The sequence below is a fragment of the Zalophus californianus genome, chromosome 4 (assembly GCF_009762305.2).
Source record: "Zalophus californianus isolate mZalCal1 chromosome 4, mZalCal1.pri.v2, whole genome shotgun sequence".
Lineage (NCBI taxonomy): Eukaryota > Metazoa > Chordata > Mammalia > Carnivora > Otariidae > Zalophus > Zalophus californianus.
Genome location: NC_045598.1, coordinates 182,204,444 through 182,232,384, shown reverse-complemented (window position 1 = coordinate 182,232,384; position 27,941 = coordinate 182,204,444). Strand labels below are relative to the sequence as shown.

The 27,941-nt window shown below is 46.1% G+C and overlaps 2 protein-coding genes across 4 annotated transcripts in view; one reads left to right on the top strand and one right to left on the bottom strand.

Moving 5' to 3' along the window:
* The window catches only part of SLA (Src like adaptor), a 33,727-nt gene extending 20,227 nt beyond the window's left edge, over positions 1–13,500 (top strand). For 2 of the 3 annotated variants that reach the window (XM_027626190.2, XM_027626180.1), the window contains 6 exons: positions 288–387; positions 1,185–1,271; positions 4,074–4,177; positions 6,426–6,557; positions 10,690–10,822; positions 11,448–13,500. In XM_027626190.2, coding sequence (XP_027481991.1) covers positions 288–387; positions 1,185–1,271; positions 4,074–4,177; positions 6,426–6,557; positions 10,690–10,822; positions 11,448–11,661 — 770 coding nt within the window. In that variant the 3' untranslated portion in view covers positions 11,662–13,500. The remainder of the gene's footprint in view (positions 1–287; positions 388–1,184; positions 1,272–4,073; positions 4,178–6,425; positions 6,558–10,689; positions 10,823–11,447) is intronic. The other variant, XM_027626200.1, reaches the window with a different exon arrangement.
* Positions 1–27,941, bottom strand: part of TG (thyroglobulin) — a 244,670-nt gene that overhangs the window by 76,401 nt on the left and 140,328 nt on the right. The gene's annotated exons all lie outside the window — the stretch shown is intronic.

Below are 27,941 nucleotides of genomic sequence, written 5' to 3'. Positions count from 1 at the left end.
TGTGACTTCAGCTTCAAGGAACTCAGGATCCCCACTTCTCAGAGGAGAATGTCAGGGCCAAGGTGGGCTTGCAAATGGAAGGGGATCACCGACCTTGGGGTTCCTTCGAGCTCCCTGTGCCACCATCCCTGAGGAGAGGAGAGCCTGCTATAAACTGTTCCAAAGCAAGTCATGTATCTCCGGCTGAGAAGTCCACGGGAGGGACTCGTCTTGGCCCTCCCCTCCCCAGGGTGGGTCGCCTTTCGGTTCCCTGTGAAGGAGAATACACCTTGGCTTTGTTTCCCCAGGACTGGATAGCGACTTCCTGGCCGTGCTGAGTGATTACCCATCTCCTGACATCAGTCCCCCCATATTCCGCCGAGGGGAGAAACTACGAGTGATTTCTGAGTGAGTTGGCTTTCCAAATGTTTCACAATCCCTTGAAAAGGGTGAACTCAATTTGAGTGGGAATCGTTAGATTTTAGTTATAGTTGTCCAACTCCACTCGGGCCCTGGTCCTATTGTGAGTGGAGAAATTTGGCCCATAAGGCAGATCCTAGGGCTTAATCTTTAACACTGCCAGTGCTCTAAAGTCTTCAGTGGCTCCCCATTGCCTGGTGGGTTAAATTTGAATTCCTTAACTTGGCTTTTGAGACCCTTTATGGTCCAACTTCTGCTTCCCATATTGGTCTCACCTTCCACGCATGGCAGTGTTGATATTTTCGACCAGTGCAGTGGGGGCTCAGGCAGGAGGACCCAGGGGTCTGAGAAAGCTTCTGATGATAAACAGAAAATATTGCCTTCCATCCTGCTGTCTCTCCATGACTCAAAATGGGCTATAGAACAAATAGGGCGCTCTAAGCCCCTTTTACTTAGATTCTCATTGATACGGACAAACTATCTTGCTTATATGGCAGGGTGTAATTCCGTGTAGTACACATTTGGTTTTAAAAAGCCCCCAAGTCTGGCACACTCACTGTGGATCCCCAAAAGGTGGCTAGTGCCAGCTATTTGGGAAGGGTTCTTGGTTACCTTGGAATGAGGGAGACACTTAAAAAGTATAGTTTCATACGGAGAACTGTGGCTAATGATGGGTTTGAAAAGGAAACGGCCTTATATGGCCCGGGTGAAATCTGATTACTCTGTTCATGCGTTCGCTTTACCACTCACCCATCCGCCGTCTCCTGTCTGTTCTTATCTTCCAGCGAAGGGGGCTGGTGGAAAGCCATTTCCCTTAGCACTGGTCGAGAGAGTTATATTCCTGGAATATGTGTGGCCAGAGTTTACCACGGGTGAGTACGCTTCTGAAATGGCATCTATGAGGGATGATATTGATGTTAGTGACGGCTGAGCACGCACAGAGAGATTGTGGCGTGGCACCGTGGAAAGGAAGTTTCAAGATGGTCACTCTTACTGTCACTCAGTCCATAAGGAAGGGTGTCACCTTGGCGAACCCCTTGCCCTTTCTGAGACTCAGTTTCCCCATCAGTAAGACAAGGGAGCTGGACCTTTCGGCTCCAATGCTGCGTTCCTGGCACATAGTGATACACATTCAGCAACTGTGATCAAAGGGTCACAGCTGCTAAAAGTCAGCCTGTCTGGGTTGCAGTCCTGCCTCTGTCCCCTGCAGGCCGTGCGACAGTGGGCAAGCTCCTCAACAGCTCCTGTCTCAGGTTCCTTTCTTCATCTGTCAGACAGAGATCACAATACAGAATGACAAGGGTGAGAATAGATAGTAAGACCAAAGTACAGGGCTGCGAGGATGATGAGGTGGGTAATACATGGGTAGTTCTTGGAACAGTGCCCAGCATTACAGTAAGCACTTGGTACATCTCAGCTAGATTCTTATCAAATCCTATCCAGAACACAGAGAACACTTACTACCCAAAACACTTACGTACCCAACTTGACAAATGGAGAAGTCAGGCAGAAAAAGAGAAATTCGAAAGAATCGGGCAGGAGAGAGGAGCAGACAAGCACACTGCCTTCCCCTGCAGGTGTGCAGAGAGGCCCCCATGAGTGCCAGGGGAAAGTTACTTCACCTCCTTGACCCCCAGTCTCCTCGTCTGGCAAGCTACCAAGGCCACACCTCAGCATACAGGAAGGAAGAATGAAAAGCATTATTTTTTTTTTTTATTTGGAGGGGTCCAGAAATAACAACTTTACACACTCACCCCTGCCGAAAGCAGAGGTAACTGCCTGCGTATTTTGCAGAATGTAACTCCGTGCATTTAATTGCAATGTCATGGATTTTGATTATGAATACCAAAAGCCATTTCTGAGCCAAGGATGATGAAGGGGAGCAGACGTGGGACAAAAGCAGCTGTGACAGCCATGGTCTGAAATAGATGTCAGTCAAAGTAACTCTTCCAAGTCAGCTGCGTGTCACTGACCCATCCGCTCATTTAGCAAACATGCATCAACACTTTCACGTTGAAGATGTGGTACCGCATGCTGGCAGGGGCTTGGGTGGTGAGGAACCCGGAGGAGTAAGACGTAATCATAGCCCACTGGAGCTTCCCATCTAGTAGATGCAATAAATGTCTTTAAAATATCGACTAGGAAGAGAGGCGGTGCAGAAGAATGGTTATGGAATTTGAGGTCCGAGGAAAATGCATTGCAAGTCTAGCTTTACCAGTTGCTGATATGCAGTAACTTTGACAAATCACTTACTCACTCTGACCCTTCAGTATCCTCATCAGTGAAAGGGAGGCAAGACTACCCTTCTTAGGGGGTGTGTGTGAGGATCAGATTTCAATGCCTATAATATGCATAATGCCCATAATTAGTATTCATACGTGGCTGTCGCTCTTGTTTTTCTTGTATTCGTTTTTATGAGTGGAATTTCCTGGGAGGATGAATGTTGGTCACAGACACTAAGCGCATATGTTGTGCAGAACTAAAGGGGTAGTTAAAATATTAGGCCGAGTCATGATCTTAACAACAAAAAGTGCTCTTTGAGGCCAGTACATAAATAAATGGTATCCAATTATAAGTCTATGGTCCTATAACAGCCTCACAACCACGGTGCTAAAAGGACTCGCTTGTGTGCCTTGGGGATACCAAAGGATGTGATGCAGTGAAGCATTAATATTTGCCACAGCATGCACTGGTTCAGACCTATGGATTAAAAGCCAGGGATCACTCCCTGAAATACGGAGACTGTTAACAAGGAGGTATAATTGCTTCTGAGCACCCCAGCCAAGTGCTAACAAGGCATTTTCTTCCACGCTGGGATCTGTCTGAGGCTGTTCTGAAAAATGAGGAAGTGCCCACTTCCTTAGAACACAGATTCCTTTGTGCACGGAGCTGCTTCTGAAAGCATATTCAAGAGTGTTGGCTGTCGTACGGAAGGTGAACATTCTGTTGGAAAGTTGGACCACAGTATTGCAACTGCTTTTTTTTTTTTTTTTTAACCATTAGGTGAAAAAAATAAAAAAGCAAGAAATACAGAAACACATGTCAATGCATCATGCAATGACAACTTTGTTTAAAATATGTTGAACAAGAGAAGACAGGAGGGGAATATAATGAATGCAATGTGGGGCTTGTTAAGTTGGTGCAATTATGCAACACCGTGTCTTTCTTGTGCCCATTTACTCATTCACAAATACACACCAAGCTCAATACCCTGGACACAAAGACAAAACCCAAACAGACAGACAGTCGCTGCCCTCATGGGGTGGTGAGGGAGTGGTGTGGGGGCTACAATACAAGGCAGAGACCTTAAACAAAATGCCAAACCTTATCTCGGTACCTCATTGAGGTTTAGAATGCTTCTATGTCATATAATACAGAATGGGCAAGCTCCAGCTGGCATTTGAGAACAAGATGAGAAAGACATTTTATGCATCTTTGTGGCCTTGTTGTCTGATGTAATACCTGGCGTGGGGTAGGCGCTCAGGAATTTTATCTGAATGATTAAAAGAAGGAAGGAAGGGAGGGAGGGAGGGAGGAAGGGCCAATTGCCCACCCCTTTTTAATCCCAACAGTTTTATAGGAACTGGACCTTGCTCTGAATTTCAGCACCACCTGCCTGGTTGGGGAAGGGTGTGCTCAGGATACTCATGCCTCCCTTCCCTTCTACTTCCCAGCTGGCTGTTTGAAGGGCTGGGCAGAGACAAGGCAGAGGAGCTGCTCCAGCTGCCAGACACGAAGATGGGCTCCTTCATGATCCGAAAGAGTGAGACGAAGAAAGGTGAGCGGCCTCTGACTCCCCTTTCCATGCCGGGGCTGAGAGCAGCAGCTTTTGTTCCGGACTGATTCATGACACGGTTCATTTTGCCTCCTCCCACAATACATGCAAACCCACCCGATCTGGTGAGCTCCCTGCAGCCCACACACCCCCGGAGAGGCCAGTGTGAAAGCTAGGGGCCCAGAGCCAGGGAGCGGGGGACCTGGCAGGGTGAGGCCACGGCCAGCCGGACTCAATGAGCCCCGCAGGCTCCCCCGCCGCGAAACGTCCCATCAACTGGGAAGCAAAGCAAACAGGAGGTGTAGGCAGCACGGGGCCCGAGTGAGCAGGCTTGGGACTAGGCCCCACCCACGCTCTCTAGCTCCATGCCTTGGGCGGGTCGTTTACTTCTCCAAGGGCCGTATATTCATCTGGGGTGCCATATGCAATCATAACTTATAGTGCTTATAGTGCTCTTGCTACACAGGAGACTTCCAGCATTGGTTACCACTGTGCCCTACGATGGATTCAGACATCTTAGAGAATCAGGACAGGCAGATGGATGCTCTTACCTGTGCACCATGATCATTATCATCACAACTTCCTTACATCTTACACGTTAAGTAATTCGGTGAAAACATGATAGCAGGGCTCTTTGTCATGGTTCAGAACAAGGGCTCTGGATTCTAGTTTTGGCTGTATGCATTACTGACAGGCACCTGTCTCTCTAAGCCTGGGTACCCTTTCCTAGAACATGGGATTGACACTAGGAAGGTACTTAGCACAGTTTCTGGGATGTGGTAAGCACTTCAACTCACAGGAGCAAGACACTTACCAGTTAGGGCTTTCCCAGACCAACTAAGAATAACACCATTTTAAAAACAAAAGATACATTCAGGTTCTTAGCCTGCTTCTTGTGTCCTCAATATCAAAGAAGAGAAAATGTGATATCTGAGAGTATTTCCCACATACCTACTAAGGGTCAGTGCATTTTGGGGCTCAGCCCTTCACCAAAATTAGCATCAGCCTTACTGTGGAGAAGCAGGGACCATCTATCTATGGTTAGAAAATTCAAGAACAACTTTTCTCTCAAAAACTCTAATGTGCTAGGGGAAAACAAGATCAAAGCAAAGACCACGTCTCCTGTGCATGCCCTGGCAGTCCCTAGAGGTGGGAGACCCAGACTCAGATAGGACTTCTAAGCCGGCATGGCCAAGTGAGGGAAGAACCCAGCTTGAGGTTCCAGAGCTGATCTAAAAATAAAGACGCTTTCAGGCAGATCTGTAGCCGAGCTGGGCCGGGGCTGGGCTGGGGGTGGGTGGGGTGGCAGGCTCTGCTCTCTTGGGTATGCAAAGTTCTGCTAATTTTCCACCTGCCACCTTTGACCTGCTCACCGTACTTCCAGTTCCTGTCAGTGTTACAGGAAGATGCCTGTTGGGCTTCAGAGGGCAGGCCTGGGGCAAAAGTAGGAATGCCCATCAGGACGAGGGTCAGACCCCAGATCTGCCATTTCCAAGCTGCGTGCCTCTGGCCATAGCACTCAGGGGCTCAGACCCTCGTTTCTGTATCTATAACATATCTGGGGGCAGCACTTGGAAATAGCTTAGCCCATGAGCAGCCCAGAGAGACAGCAGAGACTCAGTAAATGCTCGTGTCCTTCACTCACTGTCTAGTGAGTGTTTTCACTCCTGGGGCCCAAAGGATAGAGAAGAAGGCACCTAGGTCCAAGTCTCCCACTCTCCACTTGGGAAAATCAAGGCTAGGAGAGGGGAAGGTGTTTGCCCCAATTTCTGCTCTTCCTAATCCCTACTGCATCACTGCCTTCATGGTGCTTAAGGAGAAATGGCATGCTGGACATGTTTCTTAGGGATACCCAGAAAAAGTCTTAGCTGCCCCTTTTTCCAAATTTCTGAGAAAACCAAGCATAAAGCGTAACCAAGAGGGAGCAGGGACCAGGAAGTGGTATGACATGCTGGCTTTCCAGAAGAGGATGTGGAAGCCCCTGGAATGGTAGGCTCACAGAGCAAAGACTAAGCAGGTGTTCCTGAAAATCTGTGTGGCTAATGTGGTGGGGCTGCTAAAGGAGCGTGCTCCTGGGGTCTCTGCAGAGTGAGTGCAGTCCCTGAAGACGGGGCCCTAGCAGCTGCTCCTCCAAACGCAGGAGTGCACATCTGGGTATTCTCCTTGCATCCCAAGGCTGAGGGATTCTCTCCATCACCGCCCTCGCAGGGACCATGTGGGATGCCTCTGACCCGGCCCCCATCTCCCGCAGGTTTTTATTCTCTCTCGGTGAGACACAGGCAGGTGAAGCATTACCGCATCTTTCGCCTGCCAAACAACTGGTATTACATCTCCCCGAGGCTCACCTTCCAGTGCCTGGAGGACCTGGTGAATCACTATTCTGGTAAGAAGCACCCCATGGGGACAGATCAATGAAGCCCCTCGTGGTTAACTGCCCCGAGGTGCCTGTGTCTAGGACGGGCACGGGTCCCCGACTCTTGCCAGGTGACTGACTTGGCTCTCACCCTGCTCCCTTAATCTGCTCTTTTCTTGTTAATGCAGACTGTAGGTTTCAAGTTAAAACAGGCTGCCTGCGAAGACTGCATGAGTAGGTAAAATGCAGCTAATCTCGACCTCACCCTGACCCTCTTTCCACCTGCAGTTGGAAAGAAATAGCATACCTCAATATTTGCAATGGCAAACTGTTGGCATTTCCTTAAGTGGACCCCTGAGGTTTTGTTCTGAAATGCCACTCATGTCCCTTCCTGCCTGGCAAAATCCTCCTCAGCCTTCAAGGCAACAGGAAGCAAACACCTTCTTGATATGTGTTAGGAGTCAGTATCAACTGCCTGTCTTCTCAGCTCCCGTACATGCCGGCATTTCCCTCGAATAGGGTCCGTCTGCCTCGTGACCGAGTGAACTGTGTCCTAGTCTGGCTTTTCTGGCAAGCTCTAAAGACCAGGGCTGCACTTTGTTGCTGGAGATGCTTCTCTGGGCCCAGGAGGGAGGTCTCAGTGTTCCACACCGGCCAGGATGGGGAGCACCCTCCAAGATGACAGCAGCAGAGAGGGTTTTGATGGGGGTGACAGGGAAGAGTAGAGTCAAAAGAGGAGATCGGAGTTAGACTGTAACAGGCCTGAATGCCAGGTCTGGAGGTGACATTTTACCCCATGGGAAAAGAGGGAAATAGTAAAAAGTTGGCCCTGGAACCTCTGCGTTCACATCCCAGATCTTCTGGGCAACCCCGGGCTTGTTGTTCGCCTTTGTGCCATAGGGTGTTGTGAGGAATCCTCGGGATAATGAAGGGAAAGAGCAGAGGGGAGGGCCTGACATGTAAAGGTGGGCTCCTGCTCAGTTGGCCTCTGTCCCTAAGACCAGGACTCCTCCTTCCTCCTCCCTTCCCCTGCCTGTTGGAGGAAGGAGGAAGTTGCTCTCATGTTGTATGTGTCTTCCCACTTCTGGTTCAAGACCTCACACCCCTGGGTGTCTTTGCTAGCATTCTACAAGGTGTGGGGTCTTGAAGGGCGTTTCAAGGTGAAAGGAGCCCACAGGGCTTGGGTTATCACACCTGCCCAGTGAGAAGAAGGGCAGGACATAGAGGCGGAATGGTCTCTTGGGAGACACAGGCCCAAGCTCGGATCCGGGCTCTGGGAGACATTGGGAAGAGACCCCCATCTCTCAGCTGCAGCACCCCGTTCATGGAAGGTGGATGCCAACAGCCCCCTGGCAGGTGGTGGCAATGACTGGCTTGTTAATGTAACGTGTACCCTAATGTAGTGTAATTATGGAAGGGGGCAAATGCAAAATACATGATACCAAATGTTACTTCTCTGATGCCTGGAAACCTAGCAGCTTAGCTAAAAATGAAAGAGGAAGGGAGTCCTGGAGATAGTCAACTTTTACTGATTATGAGTAAAGGTTGGTTGTGGTATTTGGTTTTTAATAACAATCATCAGAGGGATGGGGAGACCATAAGTTTTGCATAGACAAAAGCAAACATGAAAAGGATGCTGCTCCAGCAAAGATTGTAGAGACCGGGAGACCCATGAGGCACCCAGGCCAAGAGCACCCAGGCAGCTTGTGCCAGTGCAAGAGCAGTGCCTTCCAGAAATATGTCCTTGGCCACTGTGTCAGGGGCTTCCTGTGGCCCTGGGGACCCCCAAATGGAAACAACATGGCCAGTTTTACCTCCTTCCAGATTCTACCCGGAGACAGAGAATCAAAAAAAGTCTGTGCTAAGGGCTCTGAACAGACATCTTCGTGTTCCAGGTGGCTTATATTTATTACCTGGTGCCTTGGGAAAATTCATTAACATCTTGGAGCCTCAGTTTCTTCATCTCTAAAATGGGGACTTTAGTCCCCATGCCTCTTATGAGACTGTTGTTAGGACCAAGCACAAAACCATGAGTGGAAAGGTCTGGCCCCTACAGGATCCCATGCCTGGCGGTGACTGAGAGGACAGAGGAGGTGGGGCACAACTCCCCAAATACGGCCAGGAAAGCAAAGGGCTGAAAAGGGGGACCCCTGAATGTAGAGTGGTTGGGAGCCTAGGCGTGTGAGAGGAATAAGTGTTCTGGAAGATTCTACAGAGTGGAGAGACTGAGGGGAGTGTGTCCAGACCTCAGAGGCAGATAGGACCCCTCTCTCCCGATTTTGGAGGTAATGGATTGCCTTCGGAACAAGTATCTGGTTCTGAGTCCGTGAGGCAGGTTCGGATCACACCTCTGTGACCTTGAGCAAGTGACCTGAGCCCAGGGATCCGCCTCCAAGTGGGTGCAAAAACCCCGCCGCTCAGAGCTGTGGGGGCCGCGCTGAGACGAAGCGTGGAGGTTAGCTCAGCACGGCGCTCCAGTGGGGTGCTGGAGGTGTTGCTCCTCCTACTCTTTGTGGGGACTCCGGCTCGCCCTCAGGGTTACGCTCTCACAGAGCCCCTCCGCCCTGTGCGGTCTCCTGGCACGGGTGGCTCCGGTATCCGTCCCCCTGCATCTCCCTCACCTCCTAACCTGGGAGGTCCTTGCAACTTCCAGCCCAGGACCGGGCAGTATTTCAGATGCACATCCAGTTAAGCTCCCCCTAATCTCAGGGTCCAATCTCGCATTTTCGACCAGTGTGGGTGGACGTATGAGTTCACGGTGAAAGTCAGACCGAACGCCAAGAAACAAGGCATTATTGGCTGCCACACTCTGCTAGCCTGGGTTTGCTTCTTCAGCTACAACCTCCTTTTGTTCCTTGGCAAGACCACCCAGAGCTCCCTAAATAAGCTGGGAGGCGAAGGCGGCCAGAAGTAAATGTGCTCCCTTCAACCTGGTGATGGATCAGCTCCAGGCCAGGGGCCTCTGTCCTGCTGCAAGCCAGCAATGTCTCATGTCCTCGGCCGCTCCGTGCCCCCTGCACTGGGGTCTGCAGCCTGAACAAAGCCACACGGGATTTTCTCCGTCTATAGGAACGTCTGAGGGGCACCTGGGAGGCTCAGTCAGTTGGGCATCTGCCTTCAGCTCAGGTCATGGATCCGGGAGTTCCAGGATCGATCCCTGCATTGGGCTCCCTGCTTCTCACTCTGACCCTCCCTCGTCTCATGCTCTCTGCTTGTCACTCTCTGTCTCTCAAATAAATACATAAAATCTTAAAAAAAAAAAAAAAGTCTGAGCACAGCCAGAACCAAAGCTGTCCCACAGTCATGGAGGTGGAGGCTAGAACCTGATGCTCCTGGAGAGATGAGCGGCCCTGGGGGCGATGTTAGGGGGAGGGAAGCAGTGGATTATTTAATATTCATTCTCTTTGTGCATGAGCACCCAGGCTAGAGGAGAGAGATACTTCTTTTTTTCCTTTGTCCACTTTCTCTTGTTTGCCTTTATCTTTGTCTAAGTCATCCTCCTTCTTTGCGGGTGTCTTTTCTTTTTTGGTTCTGTGTTTACTTTCTCCCCTTCCTCCCTCCCACCTTTCTTTATTCCTGCCCTCCTGCTCACTCCCTCTTCCTCTCTGTCTTCTTTGTGCGCGTGTTCTATTCTCCCGTCTTCCTGCACATGCATGAGCCACCTGTGCAGGAGGAAGCGCTGTTCCTCGGACTTGGACCCCACCTCGCACATGGCACACATGATGGAGCCATGATGGAGCCATGATGGAGCCATGCTCGAGCGTGAAACCTTAGAGGCCGGGCCTCCTGTCAGCTGTTCTCACTTGTTAGCCTGTCCTCTCAGTGTGCGGTCCAGGAAACCGAGGCTCGGAGAGGTTCAAAGGGACTCACAATCAGGGGCGTAGTTGAAATCCAAATCCAAGTGTAGTTGATCCTGGAGCCAATCTTAATGCTTCACCTGCTCCTGCTCTGACCTAAGCACAGTACATTTTTAGGGCACATTAACATTTCTTAAACAACTGGATGCCTGACTCTCTGCCCTGCCATGCCTCTTTCCTATCTTGGCCTCAGTTTCCCCATGTGAACAATCAGGGGGCTGTACTGGATGGTCCCTCAGGCCGCACACCCCACGCTGGCTGGGGCATCCCAGGGTCACTGACCAGTTGTCTGCTTCCCTCCTTAGAGGTGGCTGATGGCCTCTGCTGTGTGCTGACCACACCCTGCCTCACTCAGAGCACGGCCACCCCGGCCGTGAGGGCCCCTGACTCGCCTGTCACCTTGCGCCAGAAGACCTTCGACTGGAAGAGGGTGCCCAGGTGGGGTGTGTGTGTGTGTGTGTGTGTGTGTGTGTGTGTGTGTGTGTGTGTGTGTGTGTGTGTCTTGCATGAATGTATGAACCCCAAACTTGTGTGAGAGGCTGACAGCTGAAAAAATGGCAGCCTACAGCCCTCGCTGTGGAAAGCTGAGCGGGACACTCTGCAGCCCACAGAATCCCACTGTCCCCTGGGAGACCCTAACCCAGCTTCAGGCCTCGCTGCCATTGCATTTTGTAGAATATCTATAGTTGGGAGTTAGTGAGTTATCTTAACCAAACATTGATCCTGACATTCCATTGGCAAATTCAAAGAAAATCAGAGACCAGAATTGCCTGGGAAGATGAAGAAAATCTACTCTTCCTTGTAAATGTCATAAAGAAATATTCATTCAAATTTGCAGTTGGAAGTTATAGCCATTCGAGTTAATGGTGGTTCTGAGAGGTTAAGTGATTTCTCCAAGATCACATGGCCACAAATGTAAGAAGCAGAATGAGAACAATAAGTTAGAGAAATATTAACCAGGCTTTTTTTTCTTCTTTTTTTCCTTCTCCCATTTTCTTGTTCTCCCTGTCTCTATGTCTGTCTCTTCTTTCCCTTCTTCTGTCCCCATTCTTCGCACTCACAGACTGCAAGAGGACCCTGAGGGAGCCAGGAACCCACTTGGTGTGGATGAGTCCCTTTTCAGCTACGGCCTTCGAGAAAGCATCGCTTCCTACCTGTCCCTGACCAGCGATGACAACACCTCCTTTGATCGCAAGAAGAAAAGCATGTCCTTGATATACAGCGGGAGCAAGAGGAAGAGCTCCTTCTTCTCATCACCACCATATTTTGAAGACTAGCCGGAGAATAGACACCATTGTGTACCCAAAATAACAGAGGTTGGAACTGTCACCTGGGATATGGCAAGGAGGCATGGTTCCCCGGCTGCTGGGGAACCATACATCTTCCAGAAGCCAAGAAAAGGCACATGGAGACTTGAACTCACATCTTCTCTGTCCACATCATGACAAAGGGAACCCCTCCCTCGTGTCTGATCAGTACTGAGATATCACAAAACGTTGAATCACGATGTGATTGGGCAACATTTCAGAAGAGCCCTGTGTACTTGTGTGTGCTCGTTGTGTTTGTGGGAAAGATAAAGACATTATCTCACAAGAAAGTGCACAAGACTGTTCAACGAACTGTCCAAATGGTCACACTCTGAGCTCATCCGAGATAACTTTGGAACAGGAAAAGCCTGGGAAGAAGATGAGCCGCAAGCTGGGGTCTGGCCAGTCCAGGTTTGCAAACAGGTCCCCTGCCATGAGCTTTTCTAACCAACCCAGAAAGAGACCTTTGGTACGCAGCTCCTCTCTTCTTAACGGAACTCAGTGACACTAAATGTTAATCTTCCTTATCATCCCTGAATCAGGAGATCCCGGTGGCTTGCTGGTGCCAGGAATCAGACAGCCTACCTGCCTCCGTAGAGGGCGAGGCAAAGGGGAGAGAGGGAGGCTGCTTGTGGGAAAATGGGAGGGTCGCCTTGGAGTTGTGCAAGCTTTCCTGGTGTCCCCAGCCGTGGCTTCGCGGCACAGAAAGAGCTTCTCTGACAGGCTGGGACTCTTGCCAACAATAATGCATCAGTTGTTTACTCATGATTGCCTGAAGAGCTAACTGTGTTAGGTCCTATGTCAGGTTGAAAGAAAGAAAGGGAATAAAAGAAAAGAAAAAAGGACCAGCAGAGGCACCCACAGTATAGACAGGGAGAAAAATCTACAGACAAATATTGTGAAAGTGGGTTGTAGAAGGAGAAATCAGCTCATGGTTCCGGGGGGACTGGGTCAGGCAAGGGTGGCCCATGAGCTCATGTCTCAGCTGCACCTTCACAGAGGGTAAGTGCAGCTGGATTGAGTAGGCGAGAATGGTTGGCCTTTTTGGAAATGGCAAATTGATTAAATTCTAAAGAATTAATTCTAATTCTAAAGGATTCATTCATTTACGTGATTTTTCTGTATCATCAGTGTTTTATTCTAAGAAGGGCCTGGCAGCCACATGAAGAAAACTGCTGAGCTCCAGGAAAGAAGGGAGGCAGAGTGGCTTTAATTCTGTCCTACTAATTTTAAGAGATGAGAGAGAAAGCACAGCAAAGTTCTAGAAAAGGAGAAGTATTTATCTTGAGGCTGTCCATCCGGATCTTGTTAGGAAGGGGGCTGCAGATGCACCCATGACTCATTTTCCCCTGTTGCAAAGGGATTTGGGGGGAGGGGTGCCCATGGAACCCTTCGCTGCCTGATACAAAATGTCTGTCTGTTCACCACACGCATTCCGTAGATCTGAGATCACTGTGCTGGTGGTATGTGTATATGCATTTACGTGATTTTCTGTATCATCAGACTCTTGTGTGTTTATACAAGAAGACATTTACGGTTTCCCGCAAGAAACCCTAAAGGCCGTTTCAAGGGGCCAGCTGATGTGTGGGAAATGAATATAACACTGTGGACGCTGACTTCCACCACCAGGGAGGGTGACCTCGCAAAAGCCAGATGTTTGTACGGTGTCTTATGCATTGTTTTCCGTTGTAACTAGTGTGCTGGGAACTTTCGGGGAGCACTCAGAGGTATTTCTAACTGGGAAGCATTACACTTTGCTAAATCATGTATTTATTTCTGATTAAAATATACCCAATAAATATTTAACCTTTGGCATGTGGGGAGAGCTTTCTGGGCGAGGTGGGTGGGTGGCTCATTTGGAAGTTCCTTGGGTCTTGAATTTTCAGACAAACTTGCCCCTGGAGAGAGGTGAGAGCAAGGAACACCAAGAAGAACTGCACTGGTTAGCAGCTCAGCTTTTTCTTGAAGTGCAGCCTTAAGAAAACTGGATTTTGTGAATTTGGAGGGTGTCTTATCAAACTTGAAGGTGGACACAGGGGGTCAGGGGAAAGAACAACTTCTTAGCAATTGCTATGAGCATTCTGCCTCACCTAGGTAACTTCTGTGGATCACTTGTGATACCTCAGCTTTCTGTTTTTCCAAGAATTTATTTCTACACATATGTTCCTGGACACCTACTAAATGCTGGACGTGGCTCCAGGCACTAGGGCTGTAGCAGTGATAACCAGATGAGGTCTCCGATATCACAGAGCTTGAGATCATAAATAAACAAGAAACTTTGTCTCGGCAGGGAAGGCAGTACAGAAAGTAACCTGGGCTGCTGGGCCTGAGTGTGACGGGATGAGGACTCGTTTAACTAGACGCCTGCTTAGGAAAGGCCTCCCTGCCAGTGGACGCGTTTGAGCTCCCATATGAGCTGAGGCCTGAAAGATGAACAGCAAACAGCCAGGCAAATATCTAAAGGAAAACCGGAGGCAGTAGAGTGAATTGAGGCAATTCCTGTGGACAGAAGCAAGGCTGCCTGTGGAAGAAACTGGAAGAAGAACCAGAGTGGCTGGGCTGAGTGAGCTAGTGAGGGGCAGAGGGCTGCCAGGAGGGAGGCAGGTCCTGCAGGGTTCTGGATGGAAGCGTCAGGAGCTTAAGGTAAATTCTAGGAGAAAGGCAAAGACAATGGAAGGATCTAATTAGGGGAAAGATATCATTTCATCCACGTGTTTTAAAGAATATACCGGTTGCTGCGAAGAGAACAGATTTTTAAAATTCTGGTGTTGTGGGCGCCTGGGTGGCTCAGTTGGTTAAGCGACTGCCTTCGGCTCAGGTCATGATCCTGGAGTCCCGAGATTGAGTCCTGCATCGGGCTCCCTGCTCGGCGCGGGGCCTGCTTCTCCCTCTAACCCTCCCCGCTCTCATGTACTCTCTCTCTCTCTCTCATTCTCACTCTCTCAAAAATAAATAAATAAATCTTAAAAAAAAAGAAGTGAATTACTTTAAAAAAAAAAAGAAAATTCTGGTGTTGTATTATCTACTTGACACGTAGTGAAAATTTGCAAGCTCTAAGACAAAAGAATGCAGGATTTCAAAATAAAGGGTTGGAAAATTTTTTGTGCAAAAATGAACAAAGGGCAAGTGCTGAATTTTGAGGCAAAATGAAGTTGAAGGCAAAAATAAATTGTATGGTAATGGCAGAGCAAGATGGCGGAGGAGTAGGAGACCTGGATTTCCTCTGGTCTCAGGAATTCAGCTGCATAGGGATCAAACCATTCTGAACACCTACGAACTCAACAGGAGATCGAAGAAAAGAATAACAACAACACTCTGAAGAGAAAAGCGACCACTTACTGGAAGGAAGGTCGTGCGGAGAAGTGAATCCGAGGCGATATTTGGGAGGATAGACGGCGGGGGAGGGGGCCTCTGTCTGCCGCTTCTGGCAAGTGCTAGAGCCACGGAGCACAAAATTGGAACTTTTAAGAAGTTGGCTCTGCTGAGGGACGTCCCTCCAGTGGCTAAGCGGGGGGTGGAACCCTCGTGGGACAGTGTGGTCTCAGGACCCTCGGGGTCACAGAAAGACCGGGGGTGCCTGAGTGCGGCAGAGCTCCCAGGTATCGGAGCGGGGAAGCCGGCTGCAGAGACGGAGCTGGGGCGGGGGCTCTCAGCTCGGGGTTGCCATAAACTGTGTTTGGTGACAGTTGGGCCACTGCTCCTCCAGCAGGGACCCAACAAGCGGCAGATCCAGGGAGACTCCCCTTCCTTCCCGGGGAGGAGCGGCACGGGAGCGCACCGCAGGGATCTGCTGGGTTTGGAGACTCCACACGGGGTCGGGTGCCAGAGATAGAAACGCTCGGTCACAGGCCGGGTGAGCACGGAGTGCGGCCGGAGACCAGGGAGACAGGAGTGATTGACGGCTTTTCTCTGGGGGCGCACTGAGGAGCGGGGCCCCGAGTTCTCAGCTCCTCTGGGGTAGAGATTGGGAGGCCGCCATTTTCAATCTGGTCCTCCAAAGCTGCACCGAGAGCTTGCAGGGAACAAAAGCTTCTGAGAGCAAACCTGAGCAGATTACTCAACCAGGACCAGCAAGGTCAGGGCAATTCCATTTGGGGCAAAGACATTTGGGAACCATGGCAACAGGGCCCTCCCCTAGATCAGCACGAACAGCCAGCAAGACCAAATTTACCGATCAATGAGAAAAGCAGAACTCCAGCTCTAGGGCAATACTGCACATAGAATTCATGGCTTTTTTCCCATGATTCTTTAGTCTTTCAAAGTTAATTTTTTTAACTTTTTTTTTTGAATTTTTCTTTTTCCCTTTTTCAACCAACATCTTATCAATCCCTTTTTTAAAAAAATTTTTTATTTTTTATTTTTAGAGTCATATTCTATTCCTTCATAGTAGTTACCCTTATTTTTGGCATATATATATATATATATATATATATATATATATATATATATATATATATATATAAGTTGTTCTCTCTTTAAAATTTTGAGATACAGTTTCTTCTAACAGATCAAAATATACCCTAAATCTCTAGTGTATGGCTTTGTTCTAGTCTCCTGCCTGATCACATTTTCTCCCCCCCCTTTTTTTTCTTCTTTCTTTCTTTCTTTTAAATCCTTCTTTCTTTTCTCAAACAGCTTCTTATCTTATCAATTCCTTTTATAAAATTTTTTATAATTTTCATTTTTACAGTCATACTCCATCCCTTCATCATATCAACCCTTATTTTGAACATATATAAGTCTTTCTTTCTTTAAAATTTTGGGAGGCACTTTCTTCTAACAGACCAAAATACACCGAGAATCTAGTGTGTGGCACTGATTTATGCACCAGCCTGATCATATTTGATCATATTCTGTTTTTTTGTTTTGTTCTGTTTTTGCTTGTTTTTATCTTTTTCTTTTTTTTTTTTTTTTCTCTTTCTTTTTTCTTTCTTCCCCTTTCTTTTCCCCTGGTTTCAGGTCCTTTCTGATTTGTTTAGAGTATATTTTCTGGGGACATTGTTACCCTGTTAGCATTTTGTTCTCTCATTCATCTATTCTCCTGTGGACAAAATGACAAGATGAAAAAAATCACCTCAACAAAAAGAACAAGAGGTAGTACCGTCTGCCAGGGACCGACTCAATACAGACATTAGTACGATGTTGGACCTAGAATTCAGAATCATGATTTTAAAGATACTAGCTGGGCTTGAAAAAAGCATGGGACTTATTACAGAAACACTTTCTGGAGAAATAAAAGAACTAAATCCTAACCAAGTTGAAATCAAAAAGGCTATTAATGAGGTGCAATCAAAAATGGGGGCACTAACTGCTAGAATAAATGAGGCAGAAGAGAGAATCAGCGATATAGAAGACCAAATGATAGAAAATAAAGAAGCTGAGAAAAAGAGAGATAAACAACTACTAGATCACGAGGGCGGAATTCGAGAGATAAGCGATACGGTAAGATGAAACAACATTAGAATAATTGGGATCCCAGAAGAAGAAGAAAGAGAGAGAGGGGCAGAAGGTATATTGGAGCAAATTATAGCAGAGAACTTCCCTAATGTGAGGAAGGAAACAGGCATCAAAATCCAGGAGGCACAGAGAACCCCTCTCAAAATCAATAAAAATAGGTCAACACCCCGACATCTAATAGTAAAACTTATGAGTCTCAGAGACAAAGGGAAAATCCTGAAAGCAGCTCGGGAGAAGAGATATGTAACCTACAATGGTAGAAACATTAGATTGGCAACAGACCTATCCACAGAGACCTGGCAGGCCAGAAAGGACTGGCATGATATCTTCAGAGCACTAAACAAGAAAAATATGCAGCCAAGAATACTATATCCAGCTAGGCTATCAATGAAAATAGAAGGAGAGATAAAAAGCTTCCAGGACAAACAAAAACGAAAGGAATTTGCAAACACGAAACCAGCCCTCCAAGAAATATTGAAAGGGGTCCTCTAAGCAAAGAGAGAGCCTAAAAGCAACACAGACCAGAAAGGAACACAGACAATATACAGTAACAGTCACCTTACAGGCAATACAATGGCACTGAATTCATATCTTTCAATAGTTACCCTGAATGTAAATGGGCTCAATGCCCCAATCAAAAGACACAGGCTATCAGATTGGATTAAAAAACAAGACCCATCGATATGCTGTCTGCAAGAGACCCATTTTAGACCCAAAGACACCCCCAGATTGAAAGTGAGGGGGTGGAAAACCATTTACCATGCTAATGGACACCAAAAGAAAGCTGGGGTGGCAGTCCTTATATCAGACAAATTAGATTTTAAAGGAAAGACTGTAATAAGAGATGAGGAAGGACGCTATATCCCACTTAAAGGGTCTATCCAACAAGAAGATCTAACAATTGTAAATATCTATGCCACTAACATGGGAGCAGCCAATTATATAAGGCAATTAATAACAAAAGCAAAGAAACACATTGACAACAATACAATAATAGTGGGGGACTTTAACACACCCCTCACTGAAATGGACAGATCATCTAAGCAAAAGATCAACAAAGAAATAAAGACTTTAAATGACACACTGGACCAAATGGACTTCACAGACATATTCAGAACATTCCATCCCAAAGCAACGGAATACACATTCTTCTCTAGTGCCCATGGAACATTCTCCAGAATTGATCACATCCTAGGTCACAAATCAGGTCTCAACTGGTACCAAAAGATTGGGATGATTCCCTGCATATTTTCAGACCACAATGCTTTGAGACTAGAACTCAATCACAAGAGGAAAGTCGGAAAGAACTCAAATACATGGAGGTTAAAGAGCATCCTACTAAAGAATGAATGGGTCAACCAGGAAATTAAAGAAGAATTAAAAAAATTCATGGAAACCAATGAAAATGAAAACACAACTGTTCAAAATCTTTGGGATGCAGCAAAGGCAGTCCTAAGAGGAAAGTATATAGCAGTACAAGCCTTTCTCAAGAAACAAGAAAGGTCTCAAATACACAACCTAACCCTACATCTAAAGGAGCTAGAGAAAAAACAGCAAATAAAGCCTACACCCAGCAGGAGAAGAGAAATAATCAAGATCAGAGCAGAAATCAATGAAATAGAAACCAAAAGAACAGTAGAACAGATCAACGAAACTAGGAGCTGGTTCTTTGAAAGAATTAGCAAGATTGATAAACACCTGGCCAGACTTATCCAAAAGAAAAGAGAAATGACCCAAATCAACAAAATCATGAATGAAAGAGGAGAGATCACAACCAACACCCAAGAAATACAAAGAATTATAAGAACATATTATGAGCAACTCTATGCCAGCAAATTAGATAACCTGGAAGAAAGGGGTGCATTCCTAGAGATGTATCAACTACCAAAACTGAACCAGGAAGAAATAGAAAACCTGAACAGACCTATAACCACTAAGGAAATTGAAGAAGTCATCAAAAATCTCCCAACACACAAAAGCCCAGGGCCAGATGGCTTCCCAGGGGAATTCTACCAAACATTCAAAGAAGAATTAATACCTATTCTTCTGAAACTGTTCCAAAAAATAGAAATGAAAGGAAATCTTCCAAACTTGTTTTATGAGGCCACCATTACCTTGATTCCCAAACCAGACAAAGACCCCGTCAAAAAGGATTACAGACCAATATCCTTGATGAATATGGATGCAAAAATTCTCACCAAAATACTAGCCAATAGGATCCAACAGTACATTAAGAGGATTATTCACCACGACCAAGTGGGATTTATCCCTGAGCTGCAAGGCTGGCTCAACATCCGCAAATCAATCAACGTGATACAATACATTAACAAAAGAAAGAACAAGAATCATATCATCCTCTCAATAGATGCAGAAAAAGCATTTGACAAAGTACAGTATCCTTTCTTGATCAAAACTCTTCAGTGTTTAGGGAGAGAGGGTACAAACCTCAATATCATAAAAGCCATCTATGAAAAACCTACAGCGAATATCATTCTCAATGGGGAAAAACTGAGAGTTTTCCCCCTGAGGTCAGGAACGCAGCAAGGATGTCCACTATCACCACTGCTATTCAACATAGTACCAGAAGTCCTAGCCACAGCAATCAGACAACAAAAAGAAATCAAAGGCATCCAAATCGGCAAAGAAGTCAAACTCTCACTGTTTGCAGATGACATGATACTTTATGTGGAAAACCCAAAAGACTCCACCCCAAAACTGCTAGAACTCGTACAAGAATTCAGTAAAGTGGCAGGATATAAAATCAATGCACAGAAATCAGTGGCATTCCTATACACCAACAACAAGACAGAAGAGAGAGAAATTAAGGAGTTGATCCCATTTACAATTGCACCCCAAACCATAAGTACCTAGAAATAAACCTAACCAAAGAGACAAAGGATCTGTGCTCAGAAAACTACAAAATACTCATGAAAGAAATTGAGGAAGACACAAAGAAATGGAAAAACGTTCCATGCTCCTGGATTGGAAGAACAAATATTGTGAAGATGTCAATGCTACCTAGAGCAATCTACACATTCAATGCAATCCCCATCAAAACACCAACCACTTTTTCCAAAGAAATGGAACAAATAATCCTAAAATTTGTATGGAACCAGAAAAGACCCCGAATAGCCAGAGGAATGTTGAAAAAGAAAAGCAAAGCTGGCGGCATCACAATTCCGGACTTCCAGCTCTATTACAAAGCTGTCGTCATCAAGACAGTATGGTACTGGCACAAAAACAGACACATAGATCAATGGAACAGAATAGAGAGCCCAGAAATGGACCCTCAACTCTATGGTCAACTAATCTTTGACAAAGGAAGGAAGAATGTCCAATGGAAAAAAGACAGTCTCTTCAACAAATGGTGTTGGGAAAATTGGACAGCCACATGCAGAAGAATGAAACTGGACCATTTCCTTACACCACACACAAAAATAGACTCAAAATGCTTGAAAGACCTGAACGTGAGACAGGAGTCCATCAAAATCCTAAAGGAGAACACAGGCAGCAACCTCTTCGACCTCAGCCGCAGCAACTTCTTCCTAGAAGTATCTCCAAAGGCAAGGGAAGCCAGGGCAAAAATGAACTATTGGGATTTCATCAAGATAAAAAGCTTTTGCACAGCAAAAGAAACAGTCCACAAAACCAAAAGACAACCGACAGAATGTGAGAAGATATTTGCAAATGACATATCAGATAAAGGGCTAGTATCCAAAATCTATAAAGAACTTATCAAACTCAACACCCAAAGAAGAAATAATCCAATCAGGAAATGGGCAGAAGACATGAATGGACATTTTTCCAAAGACATCCAAATGGCCAACAGACACATGAAAAAGTGCTCAACGTCGCTCGGCATCAGGGAAATCCAAATCAAAACCTCAATGAGCTACCACCTCACACCAGTCAGAATGGCTAAAATTAACAAGTCAGGAAACAACAGATGTTGGTGGGGGTGCAGAGAAAGGGGAACCCTCCTACACTGTTGGTGGGAATGCAAGCTGGTGCAACCACTCTGGAAAACAGTACGGAGGTTCCCCAAATAGAGCTACCCTATGATCCAGTAATTGCACTACTGGGTATTTACCCCAAAGATACAAATGTAGGGATTCGAAGGGGTATGTGCATCCCGATGTTTATAGCAGCCATGTCCACAATAGCCAAACTGTGGAAAGAGCCAAGATGTCCATCAACAGATGAACAGATAAAGAAGAGGTGGTATATATATACAATGGAATATTATGCAGCCATCAAAAGGAATGAGATCTTGCCATTTGCAACGACGTGGATGGAACTGGAGGGTGTTATGCTGAGTGAAATAAGTCAATCAGAGAAAGACATGTATCATATGACCTCACTGATACGAGGAATTCTTTTTTTCTATTTTTTTTAAACTTTTTTTTTAAGATTTTTTTATTTATTTGAGAGAGAGAGAATGAGAGATAGAGAGCACGAGAGGGAAGAGGGTCAGAGGGAGAAGCAGACTCCCTGCTGAGCAGGGAGCCCGATGCGGGACTCGATCCCGGGACTCCAGGATCATGACCTGAGCCGAAGGCAGTCGCTTAACCAACTGAGCCACCCAGGCGCCCTGATACGAGGAATTCTTAATCTCAGGAAACAAACTGAGGGTTGCTGGAGTGGGGGTGGGGTGGGAGGGATGGGGTGGCTGGGTGATAGACATTGGGGAGGGTATGTGCTATGGTGAACACTGTGAATTGTGCAAGACTGTAGAATCACAGATCTGTACCTCTGAAACAAATAATGGAATATATGTTAAAAAAAAAAAAGAAGATAGCAGGAGGGAAAGAATGAAGGGGGGGAATTGGAGGGGGAGATGAACCATTAGAGACGATGGACTCTGAAAAACAAACTGAGGGTTCTAGAGGGGAGGGGGTGGGGGGATGGGTTAGCCCAGTGATGGGTATTAAAGAGGGCACGTACTGAATGGAGCACTGGGTGTTATGCACAAACAATGAATCATGGAACACTACATCAAAAACTAATGATGTAATGTATGGTGATTAACATAACAATAAAAAAATTTAAAGAAAAAAATAAATTTTATGGTGACTAACATGACATAATAAAATAAAATTAAATTAAAAAAATAGTTTAAGGGCCAAGAGAGATGTTACAAAAGATGAGACATTAAGAAGATAATAACGACCGAACCTGTGTTAATCTAACAATACAGTTTCAAAATATATTAAGCAACTAGTATAGGGACAAATAGATAAATGGGTCATTTTATTTGGAGATTTAAACACACAACTCTCAGAAATGGAGAGATCAAGCAAAGATAAATAGATAGGCAGATAGAGGATTTTGATAACACTGTACAACTTTTCTGCCAACCAGTGAAGAATACATTAGGTCTAATAAATTTCAGAGTCAGCCTTCTCCAACTCAGGCTCCATGATAATAATGAAATAAAATTAGAAATCAATTTGCAAAAGGATGGGTTAAAATCCTATGTATCTAAAAGCTTTTAAAAGGATGCATCTCCTGTGGTTAAGAAGAACATAATACAAGCAATAATCAAAGACATAGAAATACAGGACATGTCGCTACTTCTCCAAATGTCCAGGGCGGGGCTGATACAGCAGTAAGAGGGACATTTATTGCTCGAAATCCATTGACAAGAAAACAAAGAATGACACGTAATGAGCTCAGATTTCAACTCAAGAAGCTCACAGAACAACTGATTGTCAAAGAAGCAAGGAGAAAGCAAAAGATGACAAAGGTAAACATGGATGAAATATGAGCTTTATAGTCATAAAGAAGACTCAGAAAGCAAGACACTGTTTAAATAGTAAGACTGATATGATGAAGAAAAACAGGAGCAAGAATGACCATGTCAAAGGAAAAGAAAGGCCGATGAGCTGCAGGGCTGCATATAAGGAGGGGACCTCTGCAGGGGAGGGTACCCATGCCTCCCTCAGTTAGCAGGGCTGGTCCCTCTCCCTCTGTCCCCTCCCTGCTGCCCAAGCTGCCCAGACTCCACCCTTCGGATGGGAACAAGGCCCTCGGATGGCAGAGAAACACCTAGACAGAACCCACGCCCCCAGAGATCATGAGACACTTTGGGAAATATTATGATAAAGAGAAAAAAAGAAAGAGAGAGAAAAAGAAACATATTTATTATTTAAGCTCCTTAAGTGTTGGATCTCTTTGCTAGAGCAGCTGAGCATTTTTGTCCAAAGGGTATAGAAATCGACCTGCCAAAATTTACAGATAATGAAATAACGTCAGAAAATCCAGTGGAGCCAACAGACCAAGTACTGGAAATGGTAAGAAGGCTCAGCGAATTTGGAGCCGACTTTACTCCCCTACGCCAGTACTGACCAGCTGGAAAGTTCAATAAAAAATATGACACCATTCATAATGCCAACCGAACGAGGACACACAGGTAGGGACTTGCCTACAATGATTTCACAAAATTTTTGTGGAGAGAAGTTCAAAATGCTATGAAAAGACTCAAGGAGACAAAAATCGTGTTTGTGGTTATAGTGTCAACTAGATTCATGGATGTGAGATTTCACATCATAAAAACATAGTTACTTTTTTGAAATTAATTGAAAAATTCCATGAAGATACACTCAAATTCACATCAGGACTATTTAAAGACAATCAATACATGTATCTTAATATATAGATGAGAGCATTGGAACCCATGAACAATTCAGTCAATTTTGATTAAGAGAAACGGAGAAGAAAGTGCTCGAATTATGATGCTTGTGCGAAAACAGTGCTCAGGCCCCTCCCCTAGTGTTATGGAACTCAGCACGGGCTTTGGTGCCCTCTTCCACCCAGGGCTGTGCAAAGCATTAAGGAAATTCTAAGGCGAAAAGCTCACAGGCCCTGTCAAGCTTTCAGTCATAACAGAATTGGAATAAGACGCACTAGAAAAATACCCAGTGTGTAAGACAAGGCAGGATTCCTAAAAAATTGCCAAATAGAAGTCTCTTCACCAAGGTGAGAATCGTTTTAAGAAGATGGAGAGAGGCTTAGAGGGTGCCATTTCAGCTGAGCCTTGAAGAAGGGAGTGACTTTCCAGGTGGAGAAGTGGACGTGCCGACCACAGCATGGCAATGGAAAGATGTGGGAAGAAGGCATGGCATTTTCTAGGAATATCAATACTCGTGAGCCTGGAGTGCAGGGTTCCTGCAGGAATGGAGCAGGAAAGGAGACAGGAAAACGTAGCTTGAGGCCAATTCACGAGGCCTGGTACTCCCTCAGGGAAATGGTGTAGGAGGGCAGTGGAAATCTCTTCTGGGGCCTGTGAATCATACCGCAGACGACACGACCTCCTCTGTCTCCTCTCAAAACTGGCCAGGGCGTCAGAGCCACAGAGTGCATGCTCGCAACATGTCACCCCCTCTTCCTTCTTCAACCTGGGCCCTGGGGGCAGGTGCAAATTCCCCTGACCTGCTTTGGTTTGGAGCTGCCCTCACTTAGCAAGGCAAGGGGGAACCTGGATTTCTTGAGTTCCTACAGTGAGTGGGACACTCTACAATCCTAATATGATGGCAACTTCTTGAGCCCTTGGGAGACAGAATTAATCATACTGATTTTATCCATGAAGATTGCAAGAGTGAAGGGTTTTGCCCAAGGCTGGGATCTTAAGGCAGGCTTGTCCGACCGTGGGCCTGAGCTCTTTCTCTTAGGCCTTAAGGCCCTGGGAGGGTCCCAGGCTTCTCTTGAGAAGCAACTTCATAGGGTGGGGAAAACATAGGGTATGGCTTTAGGTTCTAGCCCCTAATGTGGCTCCTTCTTTGCTACGTGTTCTTTAGCAAGTCACTAGACCGCTCTAAGCCTCAGACTTCCTATCTCCAGATTGCAAATAATATAAAGACCCTGTGCCAATCAGTGTGAGCAATCTATGAGATAATACATCGGAAGTGCCTTGTGGACCCAAATAATCTAAACACTTGTGGCCCCAAATAATCTAAATAAAGTTATTAATTATCACAGGAGCCTCTCATGCCTGGTGTCTCAACAGCTCTGTCCTCTAGATTTGCAGAAAGACAAGATCTTATCCAAGAATATATCACCAACTCAACTCACATCCATTCCCCCAAACATCTGTTGGTAAAGAACATGTTTAAGAACCGCTAATGTATTGAAGTATTTTTGTTCTCTCAATTCCAAATACCAAGTAATTTCACATGCGTCCCAAAGACTGCTGGGAGCAGTTGTAAAAGCTGCTTCTAAATGACTAAAACAGATGGAGAGTTTATTTTTAAATACACTACCATTTGCTAAAACAGATTAGTTTCTGAAATTCCCCAAACACCTCAAGTCTCCAGAATTTTCAAAAAGAGAATTCTGCCTTCTGGGCCGACTGGAAGGCATTTTTGGTGTCTTCCAGGTCCCACTGAGTGTCTGGTTTCTGAGAGGCCTCTGGGGAAACCCCTTCAGGAGCATTCAAAGTCGGGAAGTTCTGTTTTCAATACCAGGAATTGAAAGATGCTTGGGTTCAGACCTCCTGCAACGAAGATGGGCCCACTAGAGAGGGAGAGATTGAAGAAGATCTGGATCAAAGGACACAAAACACAAGACAGTGGTTGTGGGGAGGGAAGTGGACCAGCCTGGCGTGCCCTGGGCATAGTCCCCCATTCTTCTGCTCATTCACTGCCCGGATATTGACTATGGAGCATCTACTCTAGGACAGCTGTGTTGGGGTCTTCGGGCCCCGTGTGAGAACAAGGCACAGCTGCCCCCTGCTCTCCTGGGGCTCAGAGTCTTGTGTGGGAGAGACGAGGCAGTGGGAATAATTATTTACTGGTGGGAAGTCATGATAAATGATGGGCAAAGAAGTAGAGGCAGCGGAAGCCATATAAAGAGGGTCTGGTTCTGGACTAAAAAGTCTGGAAGGATTCCCTGAAGGACAGATAGAGCAGGCAAAGGGGACGATAGGCTAAAGGTGTCCACGTAGAGGGAACTTCCTGTAGGAAGCGAAACAGAGCATGGACCCTTCAAGGAACATTGGAAGGCTCCTATGGCTGAAAGAGATAGGCAAAGTGTCAGGTGGTACTGCTTTCTGTTGGGAATGGTGACAATGTTGATCCAGCATCATATCTGCCCAAATAATGTCACTGCTATCCTTCTCCTGACAGTCAAAGGTTCGGATCCCAGGAAGGCTGGACAATGCTCGACTGTGGTTATATGACCTTAGAATCACTAGTGGGTCCATGGCATTGGTCTTGATGGTGCACTATCTTTCCGTAATTTGGCTACTTCACAGTCTCATCATTGCTTTCTCTGCTTCCAGGATTGTCCCTCTTAAATTCATCCTCCACTCGGCTTTAAGACAAGTCTTCCTAAAGGGAAGCAAGTTTCTCACTTGCCTAAAAACCCTTTGATAGCATACCAATGTTCATTGCAGCACTATTCACAATAAGGCAGAAATAACCCCAGTATCTATCAACAAATGAATACATGAACAAAATGTGGTCTATGCGTACAATGGAATATTATTCAGCCTAGAAAGGAAGGAAATCCTGATATAAGCTACAACATGGATGAGGCTTTATGAAGACATTATGCTAAGTGAAATAAGCCAGACACACACACACACACACACACACACACACACACACACGCACACACACACATTTTGTATGATTCTACTGCTGTGAGGTCCCTAGATTGGGCAAATTCATAGAGTCAGAAGGTAGAATAGTGGTTATCAGGGGCTGGGGGGGCAGGGGGATGGGAAGTTATTGTTTAATAGGTACAGAGTTTCTGTTGGGATGATGGAAAGTTCTGGAAATGATTAGTGGTGATGATTGTACCACATTGTGAAGGTACTTAATACCACTGAACCGTACACTTAAAAATGTTAACATGGGAAACCAAACCAAACCAAACATAACTCTTCAAAGACTCCCATCACTGAGGATGAAAGCCAAGGTATTCAGTGCAATCTGGCTGCTCCCCGCCTCCCAGTCTCCATCACTGCAGCGCATGAAGATCCCATTCCCCTCCCGCATCGTAGGACTGGCAGATCTCAGCGAGAAGCCATGCTGTCCCTTAGTGCCAGAACTCTGCCCGTAGTGAGATGCCTGCACAGTCTCCAACATCTCAGACATACCTTCTCCTTGGAAGTATTCCTGGACACTACTACTTCCCTTGTGCTTAGTTGGGGGCTTCTCTCTCAAATGCCCTAAGACCCTCTTTTAAATATGTCCTTTAAGTGTTTGTCCCCCACCCCTCAGTAAACTATAAGTTTCCCAAGAACTAGGACATGAATTATTTAGCATGACATTCCCAGCACCTACCATGGCACCTGACACAAACTGGACGCTCCATAAAATTAGAAGCTAATCAGTGACAATACCATCAGGGCTTGTTCTGTGATCAACAGGTTATTTCTTCTATAATAGTTATTGTCATGATCAAAATCTTATATCATCATCATCAGTATGATTATATCATCATCATCACCATCATCATCATCATCATCATCATCATCATCTAGCAAGAACATCCAGTAGAATCATGAGTGCTGAGTTCTATTCTTTGCCTTTATTCAACAGTCAATGACTCAGTTGGCCAAACCTTGGGTGCTCCATGCCTCACCCTGTGGCTGCTGACTCAGCTGCCTGTCACTTCTTGATCAGACATGTGGGCAAGGGTTCCTGCCGCCCCTCCCCACCTCAGGCAAAGGAAACAGCAATGACGTAGAAGGGTTCCGAGAGAGGAATGGGTCACCCAATAGTGCTCCATGAAGAAATGCCACCAGAACTGAATGGCGGCCAGGAGATGGAGCATGGGCTATTGTTTAA